The sequence below is a fragment of the Gallinula chloropus genome (assembly GCF_964237585.1).
Source record: "Gallinula chloropus genome assembly, chromosome: 10".
In the NCBI taxonomy this organism is placed as follows: domain Eukaryota; kingdom Metazoa; phylum Chordata; class Aves; order Gruiformes; family Rallidae; genus Gallinula; species Gallinula chloropus.
The window spans coordinates 13,545,518-13,568,604 of NC_140095.1; the positions used below are offsets into that span (position 1 = coordinate 13,545,518).

Consider the following 23,087-nt stretch of genomic DNA (forward strand, 5'->3'; position numbering starts at 1 on the left):
TTAAAATCACTTTTCTGAGATGAAGCCGTATGTCCATGGAAGAGTCAGAATGTTCATGGAAGAGTCAAGAGTTTGAATTTCTAATGCCATGAGAAACTCCTCCATGAATGATGAACACAGCTGCTTTCCGTCAAGTTACTTTCTTTTTGTTCCAGGTCTCTTTTAAAAGCCAATCAGACATTTATTTTTTCTCTCTCTTTCCCCAAAGATTTTGCTAGGTAATGATAATTTGGCTAGGTGGTAATAATTTAGCTAGGTAATAATTCCAACAAACCTGTAGTGGTTGTATATTGATCTGATGGTGCTTCGTCGAAGCACCAGCGTTGGGTGAAGCAGGGCAGTGTTTGACACAGACCAGTTTGTCACCAATTATTGCACATAAACACTAGCAGAGCACATAAACGGCTGTGGGACTTCAGGAGAATAACTAACTGGTTGCAGATTTAATGCTGGCTGTCACATCACTGGCTTCATAAATGACTTACGAGAGAAGAGGAGCCCTCATTCTGCTCCTCCGAGATCTGAGGAGACACGAGATGGATGTGGTTTACATTTCTCTAAAGTTAGAAGTCATGATGTAAAACACAGAAATAGACGCAAATAGGAAAAAAAAAAATTAAAAGCCAAAATATGTAATAGGAAAAACGTGTTAAAGCAATAGCTGCACGATAGCCCCCTTTCCAAACATTTCAAAGAGGGTGAGGGGCCCTCTGGGGCCGCTTATTCCCTGGGGAGCAAAATGCTGATTTTTAGTGTGAATGAAAACCAACGGAACAATCTGTATGTTGTGTACTGAAACTTTTATTCTTCAAAGCTCTGGGAGAAATGTTGATAAAGAATGTCTGGCACCCGCAGAGCCCATGAAAACTCATCAGTTGCTGTTGCACCCAGGACATTTCCTGACAGGAATATCTCTGGCAGCTCTCACAGCGAGGTGCCCTTGGACCAGCTGGCTGTGGAGCGACCACCCTTTCACAGGTGGCACCGACCTGGCTCAGGTTTTCAGCTGGGTCTTAGTTCTAGGCTGCCGCTTCGCCCCCCCCCCCCCCCCCCCCATCACCAGCAGTGGGAAAGCGGGACCGGCAGCATCGGTGGGCTTATGTTAGGGAACCAGAGAGCAGCTTCGCCCTGGCGCCTCTCTGTGTAAGGAGGGGAAAGGGCTAGGCCTGTCCCTGCTGCTCCGAGGAGACCCGCAGGGAGAAGGGCTGCGGAGAATCGGGCTGAGAGGCCGCAGGGAGAAGGCCCAGCGCCCCGAGCCCGTTGCTAACCGCGCTCTGGCTGCGCCGCGCTCCCGCCTGAGGAGACCGGGCGGGAACGGGGCCCGCGCGCGCCGCCGCCGCCGCCTCCCCCCCGGGCCCGTTCCGCGCGCTCCTTCCCGCCACAACGCGAGGGGCCGCCACGCGCAGGCGGGATCACTGCCCCCCCCCTCGCCGTGTCCCGCGCGGCCCCGCCCTCCCCACCCGTCACGCCGCGACCCGGATGCCGTTGCCGCGAGCAGTTCCGGTAGTGGCGGGCGGCCGCCGAGGCGAAGGGTCTGTGGCTGTCCCGCTCCGACCCGCGGCCCGGGCCCGGCCTGGCAGCCGGCCCAGCATGCCGGGGCGCCCGGCCCCGCTTAGCCCGTCCGCCCGCTCTTCTCTATGCGGCTGGCCCGTGGCTCTACCGCTGCCTGCTCCGCGCCGCTGCGCCCCGGCTGGGACGTGACCGCAGCTCGCTGCCTGCCCGACCGCTCGTCTCTGGTGCTGCCCAGTGAGTGGCCGAGGCGCCGGGGCCTTCCCGGGGGTTGGGGAGCGGGGAGGGTGCGCCAGGGCCGAAGCGCAGTGGAGGGGACGGGTCCTCGGGTTAGCGGGCCTTGGCTTGCCCGGGATTAGCGGCTGCGTGGGGCCGAGGTGCGGGGCACGGGGCTGCGCAGAGCCCGGGCAGGGCTGCCCCTTATCTCCTGGGGCTCCTCCCGGCTTCTCAGCCTCCCAGTGCCGTGGAGGCCGGAGCCGTTATCGGTGTTAATTGAGGAGCCCCAGAGATGATCTGGTGGGTAAGAGGTTTATGGGGCTTCTGTGCTTATTCAGCCTCTGGCCTCCCTTTTCCTGTGTGTGCTGTGGTAGCTTGTAGCCAGACACCTCCGTGCAGGGTGTGAGGCTGGTTCTGGATTGACAGACTTATCTGAGAGGCTCGTGGGGTACTGCAGCTTTTAAGTGCAATGTCTGATGATCCCGAGCTGATGGCAGTAAAGGGATTAGCTTCTAAAAATAGATGAATAATCAACGCCTGGTTACCTTGTTAATTAACAGGTCAAACTTACCTATCAGTGGTGGTGTCAGTTTACAAAGGTGATTAAGAGTGGTCTTTGCTGGGAGAAACGTTGTATAGCTTTGCAAGTGTGTAACACAAAGCATGTGTTTTAGCAATGGAGGCTCCATATGATGGCACTGAAGTAACTGTGGTAATGGAGGAAATAGAGAGCACTTACACTTATGCATCACCAGTGCCATCGAAGAAGAAAAAGAAATATAAAAGCACTGGTGATCACGGAGAAAAAGCCAAAAAGCCTAGGTAAGTTGGGGTGGTTTTCCCTGTTTCTGATAAGGGTGAACTTGAAACATTTCAAAAAAACTTCATATAGAAAAAATTTAGCCTGATGCTTTGGACCCTCTCTGACATCCTTTATGGATGCTACTATTGCTCAATATAAAGTTTGTGTCCCCCAGAATAATTTGTCTCAGGCAAACCTTTTTACTGCAGAAGTTCTCCTCAGAATCTTGGCTTTCATTTGTTTAAAAAAAATCAGTTTACAAATAGAGTAGAATATCACGGGTTTGTAATTTGACCTTGAGACAAATGTAAACCTTGTGGGTTCCATGTTCAGAAGGGATATATGTAGAATGGTGTTAACATTTCAGTCTCTGGTTGTGTTTCAGATCTGCTTACCTCCTCTACTATTACGATATTTACTTGAAAGTACAGCAAGAGCTCCCCCACCTCCCTCAATCTGAAATCAACAAAAAGATCAGTGAGAGCTGGAGGTTGCTCAGTGTGGCTGAAAAAAGCTATTACTTGGAGAAAGCCAAGCTAGAAAAAGAGGGACTGGACCCGGTAAGTCTTCTTTCCAGTGGTTCTCTAACAGGTGAAAAGAGGCACTTAACTGCTCACAAAGCACGTTGTGTGTGGGAATCACTTAACTACAGGTTCCAGTTCATATCTCTGCTTAGGGTAGCCTGTAGAGGAGCGATGTGTGAGGCTGCTGCCTCTGCCTTCTCTTCAGTCAAGGGATAATATTTTGAAATTCAAGACAGATAAGTCTAGTACCCGCTGACAGGGATGGTAGCTATTTTTGTATGGCTTCCTCAGTGTGATTGATGGTAGTGGATGACAAAACCAGGGCTGAGAGGGATTCAGCAGGCTCTGGCATGTGGAGAAATTCCCCGCGAGCTACTTCAGGAAACCATTTGAACTTTAGGCACTAAAATAACAGGATTGAGAGCTGAATCTTTTCCTCTTCTCACATTTGTTTATTCCATACTTCGTTTTATCTTTGCCAACAGAACTCCAAGGTCTCCACTCGAGCTGCAGTAGTTCCAGACATTCCAGGTTTCCGTAAGATTCTTCCTCGCTCGGATTATATAATTATTCCCAAAACCACTCTTCAGGAGGACAGGGGCAGGCAGTCGCTGGAACTGTGTGTGACACAGGGACAGGCAGCACCCGAAGGGCTAACAGCTCCCACGAATGTCACAAATGTCTCCCGTGACGCTGTGCAGAACATCCTTGCAGTGGACTCGGGCCACGCTGGCGTTTCTGAGCAGTGCATCGCCATCGAAGGGCTGGCAGAAGAGACGGCTGCCTTCGGGCAGCCTGATGCTGTGGAGGAAGTGGTTGCATCGGAGGTCCTCTCGCACTACGTTGGGCCTGTGACAGAGAAGGTGGCTGGGGATATCCTCTTGGATGAGGCTTCTTTGGAAGTAGAAGGGCAACCGTATCAGACCGCGCGGGTGGTTATTGAAGAGACTTTGGTGAGCAGCTCCGCAGACATCGCCAACGGCAGCATCGCCGTGGCCCGTCCTCAGGTTGCAGATGGTGTGTCTGTGGTGACCGTGGTGACGGGGAGGGTGAGTTACTCTAGTGACACTCCTGTCAGCGTCCCACCTGAGATGTCCCAGTGCTGTTTCACACGTTTCACTTAAGGTCCTTGATGGCTGCATGACAGTCTGTATTGCACACCGTGCTTACGCTCAGCGGTGAGGGAAACAGTGACTTTTGTGGCTCAGTGATGACAGTGTCTCAGCTTGCAGATTGACTCTGCCGTGTGCTGGTATCACTCAGCTCTTAATTGCTTGAGGTTTTGTAACTTATTTCTTAGAACAATGCATGGGCTGAGTTCCACAGTTGGACTACAAGACTTTGGGGAGAATAAATGTATCTATGCACCTTATAGCTGTTTTCTTGGTTGCAGAGAGGTGGAAGGGAGCTTTTAAGTTTGAGTGTTAGGAATTGGTTATAAAAAACCTTATTCTGTGAAGAATGGGATCTGCTGTTTCCCATTTCGAGCTGTGAAGGGTTTGGTAACTGACAGAGTAGATGTGGTAAGACTTGTTTTTGGAATGATTGCTCTTCTCTCCTGCTTTCTGATCTCACCAGTCCTCAAGACATGTTCAGTGGTAGTGTTCTTGGGAGGGTGGGACACGGGTCACCATGTCTCTTGTTTTCTGCAAGTATTTTCCCTTTGGCTTCATTTTAGGATACTGAAGAGAGTAGCTCCTCCACACCTGCTACACAGTTCATTATGTTACCTTTGCCAGCTCATTCTGTTGTGGAGAACCCAACATCAATTAAACTGGTAAGAAATTGAGAGCATTTGTGATATTTTAAGGTATGGGCATATTACTAGAGATTTGTCTTAAAGATGATAGAGTAAGAAGGGATCATGGTCCAGTTCTTAAAGATAATCTAATCTGGAGTCATCATGACAGTTGATAGATTTCTTGTCCCTGGTTTTATGCCTTGTGTATGCTGATGGGGGTCTTTGACTTCTTCAGGTGTCTTACATGGGTCTGTTTCTGCCCCTTTCTTCGTCAAGGACATCTTGGAAACAGATGTAGTAGATAATGTTATCACAACACATCTGGCCAACAGCAGTTTCTGTGCTGCTGTTTGTAGCTGTTTCTACATCCTAGAATCATAGAATGGTAGAATGTGTTAGGTTGTAAGCGACCTTGAAAGGTCACCTAGTCCAACCCCCTGCAGTGAGCAGGGACATCTTCACTGCATCAGTTCGCTCAGAGCCCCATCAAGCCTGACCTTGAATGTCTCTGAGGATGGGGCCTCCACCACCTCTCTGGGAAACCTGTGCCAGTGATCTGCCAAAGTCCTCTACTTTGATGTATATTTGTCTTCATGAAATGCCAGTGTCCCTGCTGTTAAGGGTGAGGATCTGCTCTTGTGACAGGAATGTGTGAGCTCCCCAGTCTTGTGGCTGGCTGTCACTTCGGCCATCTGACAGCAGAGGAGCAGTGACCTAAGGTTTTGAGAATCCTTGTAAAGAGTTGTCTAGCCCACTGCATGAGGAAGACCAGTATTTATTTCTCTAATCTACCCACTCCAGCCACTGCATTTCTGTAGTCATTGTAGGATTTCATCATACAGTCAGCACTGCAGCTCCTTTTGTTGTGTAAGCTTGCATCAAATCCTGTTTTCCAGGTCCTCTGTGCTTCCAGCTGGTGGAACACTGCAGGTAGTTTTAGTGGTGCTGGCGTGAGACGCTTCCAGATGTCTCAGGGAGAATGGAAATACCTCAGGTTTTTGTTCCTGAGGAGAAGCACCTAGCTTAAATTGTCTCATTGATAGCAACACTTGCATTTTTAGAAAAAAACCCATAGTTGGGGACTTACAGCACAGCAGCTCCCTCAGGAGTCTTGAGTACAGAATGTCGACAAGCGCTGTGCTGACCAAAACTCAGTGTGTTGATGCAGTTGTCCTGGCAGAGATGCCAGGTGCTGCTTTAGTTGTCTTTATAAATAGCGCCTGGTGGTGCTGCTGGTGTTACAGTAGTTTTATAGCAAGTTACAGTGAAGCACCAGGGAGCATTTGACCACTGAATACAACAACAAATTACTGCTGAAAACTGCCTCTGTATCCTGAGTGCTCGTCTTCAAGTCTTGTTGCCCTGTTCTCACATCTTACCTCGCTGTGAACTGCTCTTTGAATCTGTTTCATACCATCTTGTAATGACTTTTTCATATTCATAAGAGAACTGTTACACCATTGTAAATGCAAGATGAGCTTCTCCAGCAGGTTATATGTGTTGTTAATCTCTACTCTGCAATTTGACCTAAATTCTGGTAATAGTAAAGGCATTTGTATAGAATGAGCATTTCGGCTCAGAGTAGTTACGCTGCTGACTCACTCTGATCCAACTGTGTGGTGGTTCATCAGTAACAGGAATAATAGCAAAGGGCTGGGGATTTGCTGGATAATGTTTGGGAAGTGCTTATGATGAGCTCAGCTTTGTGTGTTCTCAGCCCTGCAGAGAAACTCTTGCCAACTCTCGTTTCAGACAACCACCTATACCCGCAGGGGCCATGGAAACTGCACCAATCCTGGCTGCTCCTTCACTTATGTCACCAGGCATAAGCCACCCAAATGCCCAACGTGTGGGAACTTCTTGGGAGGGAAATGGGTCCCAAAGGTAAATTTGCCTTTCTTTCCTTGATTTTTTCACACTGAGAGCACTGATTTTGTGAATGCCTGTGATGTTTCTGGACATGTAGATCTAGCACAGGAGGTCAGATATGCCAGAATTGATCCCTTCACTTCTGGTCCAGTGCTTGTGCTGGAGCAGGTCACTGTTGCAGAGGACACTTAGCCAAGGTGAAACAGACCCAGAATCACCATGCCTTGGGTAAAGATGCTGCTTGTAATGGTGTGGGAAGAGATGGGGCTGTGTTTGGGAACACTGTCATTGCAGGGGCACTCATTCTTCTGGCCCTCTTCCTGCATTATAGGCAGGGATTGGGAGCTGGGTTATAGCATCAGGTATTGGGTTAAATCGTTTGTTTTGTGGTCGTTTCACAGAATCACATGGTTGGAAAAGACCTTTGAGATCATCAAGTCCAACCATTCTTGTCCTATGCTAAACCATATCCCTGAGTACCTGATCTGCCCTTTTTTAAACACATCCAGGGAAGGTGACTCAACCCCCTCCCTGGTTTATCTGTATGAAGCTTTACAAATGAGGTTTTCTGTGGTCTTTCAACATCATTTTTTCAACAGAGAAATGGCACAATTCTCAACTGTAGTTGGTATGTGATCTTTTGGGAGCCAGCTGATAGAGTTGACCTAGTGGACGCTGAGGTGCAGTTGGTTATCTTTGACTTGTGGTCATGAGTCTGACCATTCATGATGTTCCAACCTTTGGTTGGAGGGAGGTTCCCAGATGTTAGTGAAGTTGTGAGGTTTGTTGGAGTGGGAGAGTTTTTCCATGTGATACTCTGCTTAAGTTATTGGCATCTTTACTAGCTGCATAGAACAAAACCCACTTGCTTGTTAAACCTTGGCAACAGCATGGTAATTAGTAGCTCTGAACAGATGCATGTTCATTAAATTTCTGTCTGAAACGAGGCTCCTTTGGCTCAAGTTAGAGGATATTCTCAGTGTGATCATTTGCATTGACATTCAGTGACTTTATATGGATTTATTCTGAACCTGCTTTGTTTTGTGTCTAGAGCCACTGAGAGTTTAAAGGCAAGAACTTCTTTTGGGCAGATTCCAAACTCTGTAGTGTTTGAGCTGGTGGCTGGGCTTTTCTGTGGTAGGATCTAAATAGTGATGATGGCTTCTTAGCTTTTGTTCTGTAAACCTGCTGAAGCAGCTGAGTGGTTGAGACAACATGTTTCTGCCTGAATATGACATGCCTACTCCTGTTAAATCCTATGTTGGTCAGAATTAAAAGGTTTTAGAGGGAATTTTCTTTCTGGCTTTCAGTATTATTTTGCTTTTCTGCTAACACATTTACATAAACAGTTCACTAGTTTTTATGGTGTCATGCCTTGGGAAGAACAGGCAGCAGCATTTTTTTTAACCACTAATAACATCAGTAGAACTGAAACTATATACATACTTCCTGTTCCTTAGGTAGAAAATGGACTAGGTTAGAAGATGCCTGATTTTAAAAACCTAGATGGTCCTGAGTAGAACTCTAGAGAGCCTAGAATTACTGTGTTTATCATGCCAGAAACTCTTGATTCCATATCTCTTTGCATATTACCAATTCAGTGTTCAGTCATATCTTTGTGGACCCCAGTACATGGCTTCTGTAGCCTGAGTCTTGCAGGTAACTTTTATTTTAAAGTCAAAAAAGCTTCCTGGATAATTCTCTCTTTCCTGACTCTCTCAAGCACGTGCTTTTCTGAACGTGGGTATCCAAATGAGACAAGTTCAGTATCCCTTTGGTTCCTCAGTAGTGTGGAAGAACTGACAGCGTCAGAGAGCTGGAGCTGTGAGAGGGGAGTGTGGGAGGTGGGTCCTTGTTACAGAGGGTGGTGGGTGAGTTTGTCATGTTGATGCTAATGGTGGTATTTGAGAGAGTTGAAGAAAGACTTGATTCTTCAAAGTAAACAGTGTCTAAAAATAATACCTGAAGGGCCAGGAGGCTAAATAAAATGTGAACAGGGACTTTGCTGCCGTAGGAGATGATGTCTTTCTGCTCTTGTACAGTTCACTGCTTCAGCACTCGGGATGTGGTTGTTATGATGCAGCATTAAATAGATCATGGCAAATGTGGCATGTATGAAGGGAACTTACTTATCTGTGAAAGCCTAAAGTTCTGAAATGAGGCTGTCTCTTTGTCTCCAGGAAAAGCAACCAAAAAGCAAATCTGAGCCAAATTCAGGCACCTCTCTTAAAACTCCAGCAGCTAAAAGAGGTCAGCAGTCAGTGTGCACCGAACCAGCAGCTGTCAGCGAGAGCACCTCCAGGTCAGCCTTGGAGAGCTCTGAAGCTGTCAGCCAGCTGCTGAACGCTGTGCCTGTTGGAGGGCAAATGCAGGAGACTGAGTGGGAGGAAGTGATCATCTCTGAGGCTCACATTCTTGCAAACAATGTGCCTGCTGAAGACAGAGGGAGTGCTGTTGGGGTGATGCTGGGTCAAGAGAGCCAACGGCAAGGAGACTCTTCTTTGAAGCCGGCAGAAAAAGATAACGTAGGGCTGGGGATGCCACCGTCTTCTGAGGTGCCAAGTCCAAATGCATCTGCAAAAAAACCAATGGGGTGAGTCATTTTTCCATATGTTAGGGGAGCATATGATGCCTGTTGCGTGCTGGTGGGACTAATCCAAGAAATTGAAGGCTGTTGGCAGTGCTTCCTGTAAGACCTGTTCTGTTTGCTGTCTGTTTTCTGCCAGTTCAAGATTGTTCCTTTCAGATTTTTGTCCATCAGCGCTAGTTTTTGGGTTTTTTTTTCTAAGTGACAATTAAATTGCAATCACAGAGCCAAGATATCCTTAGCACCGTTTCCCTTTCTACTGCAGTAGCTGTGATCACTGTGCTGATAAAGCACAGTTCAAGGAAGAGAAGAAAACTGAGGTCAAGGGAGGATTTCTTTTCCAACTGTAGCTCTTGTCTTTCAGAATTGATGCTCCAGCTGCTACACACAAAGTACAAGAAGGAAAGAGTAAACCAAGACCCAAGCCCTCCTTGCTGGCTGCAGCAAGACCCATGCGAGCCATTCTGCCTGCACCCGCCAGCGTGGGGAGGGAAGCCAGCACTGAGCAGCCTAGCAACAGACAGGCCTTTGTGAATACTGGTAAAAGCAGTGTTCTCTGGTATGCTTTGGGAGTGGTTCTCTCCTCACCACGTTGAAGTTGTCTCTGTTGAATAATAAGATGTTTCTGAAGGGAAACACCTGCTTGGGTCATTTTGAGTTCAGAGAAGAAACTTCACATGACTCTGGTAGCGTTTACAAGAGATGTCAGAATGAAACAGGACCTGTTTTCTCCTATCTAACCTGCTGCATCCTTTTCTCTTTCAAGACAAGCATTCCCCTGTGAGAACATCAGGCTTGAAGCCCAGTACACTGAAACAACTGGGTCAGTCGATTCTGCAGCCACCAAGTGCTGAGGAGCGAAAGGTACCTATGGGTTGTTCTTCAGATGTCTATTGTTTTCCATTGGATTTTTTTTTCCCCCAGGTGAGGGACATGACCTGAGTTTTGAGAAATAGAACATTGTAGCAGACTTATGATGACAAGAACTGGGACTGACAGTTTTTGTGAGGTGTTTGGAAGCAGCACAAATGCTAGTGTAGGAACTGCGCTGATAGATGCTGTTGAACAATCCTTCTGTTGGCTGCTTTGAGAACCCCCACAGCTGCTTTCTGAAGATGTTTTGGGGATCTGCTAGTGTTCTGACAACCTGACATGTGGCACTGAGTGCAGAGGCTTTCACCTGTGAAATACATTGAGTACACCAAGATGCTGAAATGCTTCTGTTTGAATTCTAATGCCTTAGTATGCAAAACAGTGTGTTGGTAGTCCTTCGATATTAGATAAACAGTAATTGATTTCTCGGGGGGAAAAAAGGCTAATAGGTATTGCTTATAGGATGTATGTATTCAGTAGTAGGTGTCTCATGGGTGTTCTTTTTCCTGCTTTCAATCTCCAGCTCCAAAGTGCTTTGACCAGCCGGGCATCTCAGGTTAAAGTTGTGGAGGTCAAACCAGACATATTCCCCTCCTACAAGTACAGCTGCACCGTAACTTTGGTGAGTATTTTTCACATGGTCTGATTTGGGCATCATCTCTGGGATGAGACCATGGCTTTGGTTTTACTGACTTGCAGAAATGTCTCTTATTTAATGTGAGACAATCTACTTTGTCATCTGTTGATGTAATCCAGGGTGACTGTACCCTCTTGCAGTCATGTTTGGGGCCTTGTCAAGAACTGGATTTTTTTTCATGCCTGAGCGTAATCCCCATCCCCTCCTCGAGTTCAGCAAGGAGGATCAGTGGTTTCTGAATGATTTTAATGTGTGAGTGTTTGTGGTGCCTGGAACTGGCTCCAAAATAAGTTTGAGCACCAGTTAAAATACTCTGCCTGCTGTTTGACCTTGAAACCAGCTGTTATAAAGTGGGGGAAAAGCATGTGATGCTCAAGCAGACTGTTCTAGAATCTCTTAGGCATCTAAAAGTCAAGGTCAGCAAACAGCTTTCTTTTGTGTCATTCAGGATTTGGGACTGGCAACATCACGTGGCAGAGGGAAATGCAAGAACCCCTCTTGTAGCTACGTGTATACCAACAGGCACAAACCCCGGGTCTGTCCCAGCTGCGGGTACAATCTCGCCAAAGACAGAGCTGAGAAAACAGCTAAACCCCTGGTAAGGTTCAGAAGGGTTTGTCTTATGGAATGGCTCTCGTGGGGTGGGCAGGGGAGTACTTCAGTTTGCAAATGCCCATGGGAATGTGTTCTTTTCTGTTTTCTCTTTATTTTTTTCCTCCTTCTGATAAGCTTTTCTAACAGAATAACATCCTGTTGACGGTACTTGTGATGACGCTTGTACTGCCCAACTCCTGCAACAGTGGTGCTTCAGGCAGGCTGAGAATGAGACTGGATGCACTCAGTGCTACCACTGGATGTCTCTGTAGCTTAAAAAGCTTATGGTGTGTTTGTGCATGCTGGGGAAATCACCCCTGAAGCCACATTTGTTGTGTCAGCTTTGTTGAACTTCAGACTTCACCAAGAAACTCCCAGATATGCTCTGCTTTGTGACCAGTTTGTGGCTAATGTCGACTGAGTTAGTACATCTTCTACTAGAGCTTCCTATTTTTAGGGTTTTGTAGTGCAGCTTTACTTCCAGCCTGAATTTATTTCTAGATGTAGGGTATTTTTTCTGCTGTAGAAAGAAGTTTTGCAGTTGTCTGCTGTTCTACATGGGTATAAATAATGAATTCTGGGGTGAGTTTGGTTTGGGTTTGGGGGGTTTTTGCATTAGAAGTTTCTAAGGTTAGCTTTTTTCATGCAGAATTATTTTCTTCAATTTTTTTTTTTTTTTTAAAAAAAGAAGCTGTTCTGTTCTTAGCTAAAACGTCCACTCAGCATATAGACTGTGTTTTAGCCTGTGTGGTAAAAGGACTCTTCCACTTGTTTTTTCATGTTCTTCAAAGCAGACTTTGTGTAGTGCTTTTTCAAACTAACAAACAAACTGAAGTGGCCTATGTGAAACTCACACATAAGCAGCTGTGTAAGGAACAGCACTGAGCTTAGCTCAGCTTGCCTTTTGAGAGGCGTGCAGCTTGTCTCTTCCTCATTTACTTATTTTTCCTTTTTTTTTTTCTGGTTCTAAATAACATTCCTGCCACACAATTCTTTGTTTTCTCTGGGCTTTGGGCTGATCATTTATTTCATTGCTAGACTAGATGGAAAACCAGGTTGAAACGTTGGCAGAAGAGTTTAAGTGATTAAACAGATTAGCTTCTGTGTTCTTGCTCTTCTAGAGTTTGATTCCTCTGTGCATTTTATCTTGATAGCATATGTGTGGTGGGGGTGTCTAAGGACTGTAGTTCATCAGTTGTAATTGATTAGAGTATTCCTACACTGCAGCCCCTAGTGCTCATTCAGCACTTGTCTTCTCTAACTTCTGGAGAGGTGTGTGGACTGCTGTGGCTGAACGTGTTATACAGGAGAAAGTGCTTGGTAACATGTGGAGAGAGGCAGTGGTGATTCCCAGCATTACTGAAGTGTTTATAAACCTGTCAGTGGTTGTTTTCACCCTCTTGATCCTCCAGCTCTGCAGTATGCTTCAGTTTAGTGGCAAAATCTGTGGTGGTCTAGTGATATTACAGGAGGTCCTGAAAGGCTTAATAAAGTGTTTTTGGTGAAGTAGCTTGAAGCTACTCTCTGGGTCAGTGATTGAGTGGTGGAGTAGAGGTTGTCTACTGGGTACAAAGGTTACTGTGTTTCTGCCGGGTTTTATGACTTCTTTGGGCTTCTTAATATTTCATCCTTAGCTGAATATGTGTTTGCCTTGCATTCTAGGAGGTCAGTCCAGGTCAGCCTGACGTGCTGAACACCAGCGAGCCCCTAAGCCCGTCCCAGAAAGAGATCCAGCGCCAATCCACCCTGCAGCTGCTGCGCAAGGTGCTGCAGATCCCAGAGAACGAGTCGGAACTGGCCGAGGTCTTCACGCTCATCCACGAGCTCAACAGCTCGCGGCTCATCCTGTCCAACGTGAGTGAGGAGACAGTCACCATAGAGCAGACCTCCTGGTCAAACTACTATGAGTCTCCATCTGCGCAGTGCCTCCTCTGTAACAGCCCATTGTTCAAAGGGGGACAGAAGTAAGATTCTGTTTTAGACTTGTGACTCTTTCAAACTCGTGCTGATATTCTGTGTTACCAACGTGCCTGAAATCACATTTGCTTTAGGCCCCTGGTGCTGAAGTTGGTTTGAGTGATGCTGAGTAAGCTACATGTGTATGGAGAGGGTTTAGCTGTTTCTGTTTCTCCTATGCAGCGTAGTCTGTCACGGTGACCGTTTCTGTGCATCAGGAGATCTTGGTCAAAGAGTGACATCTAAGTGTATTATTTTTCTTGAAACAGGATCTTTTCGTTGGACAGCCCTCCTTTGTTTTCCAGTCTGATGTTTTGAGGCTGACAGAGGCAAAATTGTGGATTATAGATGTGCATTATGTGATTTTCCTTTTCTCTCCCTAATGTGACTATTTCCTGTGTGGAGCTTTTTGCTTATAATGTTTTCATTCTTGTCATGGCTTAATGTGGGCTCAAGTGAATCCTGTTTTGGGCAAATAAACAAATTGAAACCTGAAGGACGTTCAGAAATTACCAGTCTATAGGCTAGATTACCTTAACTAGATTTGTGTAAAAGCCAGTAGGATATCTCCTCCCTGAGTCTGCAGACATCCTCTCTTTGCCAAAACCCTGAGCTGAAATGTTTCCCACAGCAAAATGTCACGTAGTTTACTGTTGCATTTCTTTCATCAACCAAAAAAAATTTCTGGATACCAATTAAGGATGTTTGCTTTGCTCAGGCTAGTACTAACGTGGACTTTTCCAGCAGAGATACATTTTATACTCAGGAATTTTTGCATAACAGTGTTATCTTCTGTCCTGTCCCTCACCTTGAGATACTGCACGTTGTAAATCTTTGCTTCAGTGCTGTGCTGAAGGCAGTGGTGCAAGCATGGGCCTCTCTAATTAAACCCCCACCAGTGGGAGGGAGCTAGCTTTGACTTTGATTCTTATTTTCTCAGGTGGACAGCTGTATTTCTGCCACAGGGGCACAACTGGCATTTTCCTGTCTGAACTTCCTCCTCAGCAGCTGTGCTCTGGAGGAGCAGGCTGTTCTGAATCTGTGTGTGCAGGGACAGGCTGTCACGTACAAAGTGTTACTAGTCACCACTTGTTGCCCTGCAGCAGCAGAGCTGACACCTCTCTCACAGCTGGCAATGTAGATTTTTTTCCAACTCTCCAGTTCTACATGCCTGATGTGTGGAGCTGGAGAGGTGCTGTAGTGCTGTTTCAGGAATGCGAGCAGTGACTTGGCTCTGCTGGGGGAATCTGTTTTAAAATGTAACTTTTTCTGGTGTGACATGATGTGAACTGGCTTAGGCTGACATTCTAATAAACTGATCTCAGCTAGAACATTGTAAGTTACTGCAGGACTGGACTGAAAAACCTGTTGATTTGACTCACTAAGTCATCATTTATTGTCTGTTGCAGTTCCCTCGCTGGTCCTCAAGAGTGCTGGCTGCTGACAGCTAATAGACTGCAGGTGGTAACAGCTCAGGTCAAAGTGTGCTTGAACCTGCAGTGTCTGGCCCTTCACAGCTTCACTGATATTTACACAGGTAGGAAGAATGTAAACACATCAGCTTACAGCATGGCTACTCTCTAAACCCTTCGTAAGCCTTGGGGCTGTGTCAGGGCACTCGCTGGATGTACACAGAAAAGCCTGTTCCCTGCCCCAGTGTATTAAACTTGAATTGGTTTTTACTTGTGCTATTCTTATGTTCCTTTTGCAAGTAAATCTGTATTAGTGAGACAAACACACGTGAATGCTTTCATGAGGAAAGCTCTGCCTTGTTTCACTGGTGTTGGTTCTCCTCTCTGTAAGTGGTAAGTGTTGAATTTGGCAGGCACCCCCTGAGGTCGTAACCTGTGACAGGCAAGACTCGAGTGGCAGTCACTGTGGGCCTCCTGCAAGGCAGCATGGAGCTGGGGAGATGGATTGGTTGCTGTTCCTTGTAGCTTTCTAAATTTAAAGGCACATCTATGAAAGAAACTAATCTTGCTAACGTGCAGGGGAGCAATCCCAGAAGCACTATCCACCTGTTTCCATTATCCTCCAAACCATGCTCATATTTTACCTATCAGTAGAGGAGATATTTCCTTGTAAGGAAGATCTGGAACCCTAGAGACAATAACCATCTTGTTTTAACCACAGGCCTTTTCAATGTGGGCAACAAGTTGCTGGTGAGCTTGGATCTTCTGTTTGCAATCCGAAACCACATTAAACTTGGAGAGGATCCCAGAGTGGCTGTTAGCAACATTCTCGACTCTGTTCAGGAGCAAACTGGTGGGTTTTCTTTCCTGTTTTTTATCATAACACACGAAACTGTGACCTGCTGGTGATTGTTTGGGTACAAAAAAGCAAAACTCGCCTCTTCTGGTATGGTATGTTTCTGTTAAATCACTTCCTAAATCCAGCAGTGCCTCTATGACCAGTTCTTTGCAGCAGTTCTCTGGAGGACTGGTTTGTTTTCATTCTGCATAGGAGAGTTCTGCCACCTCTCCACTGACTTTAGGAAGTGAAAGCTATAACAGTGGCATGTTCTTGTTTCAGAAAAAAGCCTGAGCCCCGATGAGCAGGTTCAGCTCCAGGAACTGCTGTGCAATGGCTACTGGGCATTTGAATGCCTAACGGTCCGGGATTACAACGACATGATCTGTGGGATCTGTGGCATAACCCCCAAGGTGGAGATAGCCCAGAGGAATGTGGAAAATGTCCTGGCACTGAAAAATATAGAGGTAGGCTTTTCACAAACTTCATATCCTGTTTGTGTTCAAAGCAGACTATAATGACTTTTGCTGACTCTGGTCTTTGTAATGCACAGTAATTACACGAGACCTTTGTGAGCAGTTTTCTGCTGATGCCTGGCAAGAGGATGTGGCTGGAGTGGTGATGCCTGCACTTCCTCTTAGAGGTGTTGATGTATGGTTTGGGGAAAACAAGATCTTCTGTCCCTGGACCACAGCTTTTGTCCAGCAACCTTTGGCAGTAGGCATCTTGGATGGAAGTTACTGAACTTGGCCTTCTTCCTTTGACACGAAGGTGGTTTCCTCCCCTTCCCCCATCAGCAGTTTCCCTCAGGTGCTGGCTTCTCTAATGGGGAGGAAAAAAACCCCACTAGTAGTATGTGGCATGTCTTTTATGCCAAATAAATGGGTTTGACTCTCATCCAACAGAAGGTGATTGTGGGGAATTCTACAGGTCTGAAATCCTCTTGTATTTGGGGATGAGCACGCTCCTGGGCAATCCCCATGCTTGGACTCAGGCTGGCACAGAACTGCATGATGAGCTGTGGTTATTGGTATTTGACTGGGGTATTTCTTGCTTTTTCTAGTTCACTTGGCCAGAGTTCTTGTCATCAAGTGAAGTGAATGTAGAAGACTTCTGGTCCACGATGGAGACAGAGGTGATTGAGCAGGTGGCTTTTCCTTCTAGCATCCCCATCACAAAGTTTGACGCCTCTATTGTTGCCCCTTTCTTCCCTCCGCTGATGAGAGGAGCGATGGTGATCAACACAGAGAAGGACAAGAACCTGGAGGCACAGCCAGTGCCAGGTAACTGCTGAGGTTGTGGTTTTTGAGGGATTGCTTTGTTGTGACAGTGACTTCGGTCTTCTGGTGATGTTTAATGTTGGGAGTTGATGATTGCATGACAATTTAAGCATTACACCTGCTGAGAGAAGGCAAGAATGCTGGGCTGAGTTCAGCTGTTCTCAGGACAAAGTTGCAACTTGAATGTCAGTATTTGCTTTGTGTTGAATTGATACTTGGACTGTGAAAGCTGCAGGGAGGGCCTGGTATCTCAGCATCACAATCTCAGGTTGGGAGATGGATGTGTTAGTCCCGCTCAGTGTTGTCAACACTCGGTATATCCAGGGCATTGACTGCACATAACAAGAAACCACGGGCTGCATAAGCTCAGATATACGAGAGCTAAATTTAGTTAGTACCCAGTTCCCTTAATGGTTTGGGTATTGGGTATAAGAAGGAAAACTGGCTTTGCAGGGTATATGGGTTGCCTTTGCAGACAAGGCTGCAGCTGGTTGTGTTGAGCTGCAGAAGGGCTACTTGGGCTTTTGTGGAAGTGGAGCTCCAGAGGCTGGAGTCGTGTTTCTCTGCACTCCTGGCACGCACGTACCCTCACATCAGTGCAGCCAATCATCTACAGGTTACAGATGACAGGATGGGCAAGTGCCCACGGAGTCTGCGGCTCTGCTGGGCTCGGCCTGTGACCTCACTAGTGAGTAGTTTGAGAGAAGCGTGGGCTGTGACGCGCTTCGGGAACAGGACTATGCACAGTGCTCTCTCACTGGCAGTTGTCACGCAGCCTTTGCCTCTTTAGTCTTCAGAAGAAGCTATTTTGGTGACTTTCCTTGCTGAGAATGAGTGCTGAGACTTGTTCCCTGCCTTTGCAGGTAATGGGAGTGCCTTGGTGAGGCTCCTTCAGGAAGAAAACTTCAGGCTTGAGCTGATAAGCTCTTACACTGAGGAAGAGCTGCACAGCTTTCTGACACAGTGTGGCATCCCCTGGGAGGCTTCAGATACGAAGGTAATGGCTTGTTTGCCCACACAGAAGCCTGCAGGAGTGGAGCTGTTCTTCACTGTCTTTCCCTCGTTCACACTTGCCATCCTAGATAATTAACTTCTCATCCAACCTCACTGAGGGCAGGGGAGGGTTAGAAGTGAGCGCCTGCAGATTGCAGGGTAACTTACACAGGGAGAAATAAATTGAACCTTTGTGGGCTAGAAGAAAGGAAGGCTGTAATTACCTTGTCACAGGCTCAGCATCGATTAATTGCTTGTCAGCCTCACGGTGCTGAGTGTGGGATTAAGGAGTTACTGGATGAAGTGCAAATTAGGATTTGGGAGACCTTGTCTCCAGCCTTCTCCCTCTTTGGGGGAATCTGTTCATTTGAGCTGCATACAGACTGTCTCTGGGGCATGTCTTTTCTAGGACCAGCTCTGCTACTCCCTTCTGGCCCTCTATGAGTTTGTACAGAACGGGACAAGCATCACACAGTCCTCTGCTCATCACACAGGAGGGAAAATCTACAAAGTGTGTCCACATCAGGTAAGGAAGGCTGGATTCACAAGGCTTTTTCTTGCTTTGTCTCACTTAACCTGTGTGGACCCTCCTCATTAAATAAAAGCAACAGAGTGGGCATCTCTGAGCCTTGGGCATGAAACACTCTGCTCTGGGGGCTTGGAGTACGTGTAGTCCTGCAGGAGACTTCAGGATCAACTAGTGATCTGAAGCCTGGTTTTGATGTTGCTGATGGAGTTGTCACCTCTTCCTGAAGAGGATAAAGTGAATGTGTATGAGGAGGAAGCAGAGTATCTTTAGCAGAAGTAACTGTCTGGTTACTCTGTTGCCTGGAATAATTGAAGCTGAATTATTTTTTTTATTGTTTTTTTCCATAAGTTTTTGGTTTTATCATGCTGTTTGGTGATGAACCTTTTCTTTCCAGGTTGTGTGTGGCTCTAAGTACATAGTAAGAAGAGAAAATGCCCGGGATCATGTGGACTTGTTGGTTTCCTCACGTCACTGGCCTCCAGTGTACGTTGTTGACACAGCCTCTTCAGTGGCACTGTGTGCAGACATCTGCTGTCCTGGGCTGACTTCCCAGATGTGGGGGAAAAACCAGGGCTGCTTCTCTGACCCCATGGATCCTCCAACGGTTAGTTAAGTTCACTTTTGTGCTATTGTCAGTCCAATATGGCAAAGCTTCAAGTAAGATTTAAGATTAACAAAAGCAATAATTAAAAAAATGGACGTAACCAGCATTGTGCCTCAAGGTAACGTCCTGATAATCATCCCCCACCCACAGCTTTGCCAGTGCATCGCTTCTGAGCGTAGCAGGAAGTGTTGAGTGTTGCATTGTGTTAGGTTGATGCTCCTTAATAAAAAGAGCTGTGCTGGAAGAGCACAGTAACAGTTCCACTCATGAACTGTGGAGCGTGTAGCTTGTGTTGACATGACTCACTCTCTCAAACTACTGATAATGCTTGGGAAATGGGAGGGGAAGGGGGATTGCTGCTCCCTTGGGATTAGCTCTGAGGGCATGTGAGGGGGAAGAGACTGACAGAACCACCTCTGTGGCATTTGGGGAAACCTGAATCAGGTAGCTCTCCCTCTGTCCTTTTCAGCAGTGGTAGTTGCATCTTGTTCTTGGTTGTGTGCAAGTTGCTTCTTGTTCTACCTGGTGTGTCTCTCTCTCTCCCAGTATGTGTCCTGCCCTGAGCTGCTTGACCAGCACTACAGTGTAGACATGACTGTGGCTGAGCACTCCGTTCAGCACCCCATCACCAAGTCCTCTGCACGCCGAATTGTTCACATGGGTTCGGAGCAGAACACCCAGCAAGATCCAACCGCTCGGCACCACTGCATCTCCCTGTGCCGAGAGCTGGAGCCCTACAGCGCCATCATCGCTGCCATCAGCGACAGCAGAACCAGCAGCGTCCGCCAGAGGCCCATCACCTTCGAGAATGCCACACACTATTACCTCTACAACCGCCTCATGGACTTCCTCACCAGCAGGGAAATCGTGAACAGGCAGATCCAGGAGATCGTGCAGAGCTGCCAGCCTGGGGAGGTGGTCATTCGCGATGCTCTCTACCGGCTCGGCGTGGCCCAGATTAAAACAGAAACAGAAGAGGATGAAGAGGGGAAGCAGGAGGATGAGAGAGGCTGCTGAGTAACAAAACGGCTCCTTGGTTTCTCTCTCTGGTCTCGTGGATGGGTGGGCTGGTCCAGCTTCTGTAAGGTTTGGGCAGCTGTCTGGCTTGAGGGTTTTATTTTTACAGATTGGAGGTGTGATTCTGGTGGCTCTGACTGCTGTTAATGACCAAAGAGCTGTGTGCTTCCAGAGTGCCACCACAGCTGCTGTGAGCGTGGCTCTGTCACCCCCCTTGCTGAAGGCCACAACTGCCTCCCGAGGTGTGCGATGGACCTGCCGCTGAGCGGTGTGAAGCGCTGCCCACCCTGCGGCTGGCGAGGGGAGAAGGGAGACGCTTGCCTGGGAGCAGGGAGTGTGCACAGATGTGTTAACTCTGAATCTTGCTTGTTGACTGCTTTGTGCATATTGGTGGCAGGGCTGGGGCTGTGGGAGCGGGCAGGAAAGGCAGACAGCTAAGGTGGCTTCCCCCAAAATGTTCTGAGCAGATTAGTTTAAGACACTGACTCCTGCTTGGAAATCTTGTAGAGCTTTTGTGTGCATTGGCTATGCAGGGAGTCTTCAGTTGAGGAGGAGCCATGCAGCTTTACTGTGCTGCGTCTGGGGAGCCTCTGGAGGCTGAGCTTCTGGCTCTGGGATTGTGGGTGCTTTGGCTGCACAGAGTTTCTAGAATTGTCCCTTCACATAAGCACTAATAATTCAGAAACTGAAACATACAGTGAGGGAAAAGCATTCTGGGTGTTAAGGTAAGAAGTGACCGGGTGAGCCCCAGGGGACAGGGGGCAGTGTGAGCACTGTGGAGGGTGGTAGCTGCAGAAAGGGAGTGAAGGACACTCAAAATTCCGGTGCTGTCTTCTTGGACACTGTTTAGAAGAGAATCACAAAGACCCTGGGATTGAGGAGAGACAATGAATGCACCATCACCAGAGCGAGCAGGGTTTGATTCCTCCCTGGGGGTAGGCACTGAGAGATCTGCATCCACATGTGCAACCTCAGCCCTCTGTCAGGTGTTTCCTTTGCCCATCATGCTGCTCAGGGTGCTTTATCAGCTCCTTGAGAGGAGTCAGGCTGAGACCTACAGCATGTCTGGCAAGAGCACCCTGGGTTGTGGTTGTGCTCTGTGTGTGTTTGCTGCCAGCTCCCTTTTGCTGCTATGGCCATGACAGTGCAGGTGGATGGATGATGTTTGTTGTGACCTGCAGAGGAGAGGAGGGGGATGCTGGACTGCTGAGTTGCCACCCAGTGAGTTTGTTTTGTCTGAGTGAGCGGTGGGGACGATTCAGAGGCTTGTGGTGTGGTTGAAAACTCCCTTCTGTGAAGGGGAACCTACTGAGTACCATACTGTTAAAGTAAATGTATTGAGTCTGAGCAAACACAGTAATTATGGCTTGGGGTTTTTCTGTTCAGAACATTAACTTATTATAAGAGACATTAGTGACTTTTTTCAGTCAGTCATAAAATTTATTAAATTATCTCCAATTTTGGGGGTGAAACTGGCTAAGTGACTTGGGTTTTCTTTTGTGGGCAGAAGACCTAGAGACCTGCAGTGGGAACGGGCACAAACCCCCTGTGGATGCACGTTGTGATCCCACTCTGCACTGCTGTGGTGTTGGGGAAAGGCCTGCAAGAGAGGAACAGCCCAAGAAGTTGCTTGGGCTACCTCACTAGAGCATTGAACAAAACTCTCTTGCTAGATACAGCCAAGGTGGAGTTCTTACATGTGGCAAGAAAGAGTTGGTGGCCTCCCCTGGTCTGCCTGCTCTTGTTCTGCAGCTCCCTGGGCAGGGCAGCACCAGGGGTGACTCATGTAGACAAGAGCTTGCAGCAGACACCAGGAACTGCTCATTAGGCTGTGGTCCAGGGCCTGAGCTGCAGCAGGAGCTCCAGACAAGCCATTGCTCCAGGAGGTTTTGCTGGAAGAAGCTGGAGTCTACTCACTAAGGCCTGACAGCAGCTGCCACCACGGTCCCATCTCAAACAGTGAGTGCTGCTGTCATTGATGAAATTACTCCCCCGTTATTTCCAGGCATGGGGACTTTATTCTTCCCAATTACAGACAGGCCACTCAGAGTGCTCTAAAATAATTGCTTTTAATAAGACTTTTTTCCTTCATTATACAAGATGGAATGGTTTGAGAACTGGTAATGAGAAGTGTGTCTGAGGAACTGGAACAGAGTTGCAGGGTGTGAGAAGATGGGTCAGTGCATCATCACCCATGCTGAGAACAGTCCTGACACCCTGGAAGAGCCTCGTTAAACCCTTTATAATGCTAACAGATAGAAGTACATTAGCTTTTTATTTAGTAAGGAGAAATGAATCACTTGGTGTTAGTGTAAAACTGGGTTTAGTATAATCAGAAGTGGCCCACCACGTCACTGCTCACAGTATGACCAGGGCCACCTGCCACACTGCGCTTGGGTCTCGCTGTGGGCTGCCTGAGCCTTGTCAGTGCTTGTACCTGGTGAAGTGATGCTTTACCCACGCTGCCAGGTGAAGCTATGAAGATTTATTAGCTACTCCCACTAGCCACACAGGACTGGGCAGCTGTGGCATGAGTAACCCTGGACTAGAGCTGGATGAGAAATAAGTTTAAGGGCATTAGGCCCTAGCTTATAAAAAAAAGAATTGCCTCAGCAGTACTATGCAAATACACTGGGGAAGATATGTACAAGAGGCAGTGATTGCTACATGTTTAGTAATTCAGCAGTTTTGTAGGACAGGTCTTGCACTGATCAGTTCCAGATCTGTTTAAGCTGCCATTCTTTTCCTGGGTTGGGGTTGTGTTCGGTGCTCATGTGGAAGAACAACCAGTGGCTTCTATATTGTACCTGAGAAAGAGCTGCCCTCCCTTCATCCTTCTACTGGGGCACAATTCCCATAGCCCTGGGCTTGGCTCCTTGGCTCACTTCACTCAATCCCTGCAGAAGCATCAGCTACGGTAGATTGCATGAGGAAAGGTAAAGGTTAATGCACATTTAATGCTGAGTAGAGGCTTTACCTGTATCTAAACACTCACTCTGCAACATCAGGGTCAGACTGGCAGAGGGAAGAGAACAGGACCACCACGAAAGGGGGCTGCTGCTGGCTTGTGGAACAGTCCCAGCTTCAGAACTCACAAAACACGAGG

At 47.3% G+C, this 23,087-nt stretch overlaps 1 protein-coding gene across 1 annotated transcript; it reads left to right on the plus strand.

The window, feature by feature from the left end:
- Nucleotides 1–2,401: 2,401 nt before the first annotated feature.
- On the plus strand, nucleotides 2,402–21,448 carry HMGXB3 (HMG-box containing 3; the record flags this gene model as incomplete). The annotated part of the gene is made up of 18 exons (XM_084268519.1): nucleotides 2,402–2,547; nucleotides 2,913–3,087; nucleotides 4,730–4,828; nucleotides 6,545–6,676; nucleotides 8,842–9,254; nucleotides 9,613–9,788; nucleotides 10,015–10,112; nucleotides 10,645–10,743; nucleotides 11,207–11,356; nucleotides 13,015–13,316; nucleotides 14,718–14,845; nucleotides 15,442–15,573; nucleotides 15,841–16,025; nucleotides 16,622–16,841; nucleotides 17,702–17,835; nucleotides 18,241–18,357; nucleotides 18,755–18,964; nucleotides 19,511–21,448. 18 exons carry the CDS (start codon nucleotides 2,402–2,404, stop codon nucleotides 19,979–19,981), a joined length of 3,387 nt encoding a protein of 1,128 aa, XP_084124645.1. The 3' UTR covers nucleotides 19,982–21,448.
- Nucleotides 21,449–23,087: the final 1,639 nt, after the last annotated feature.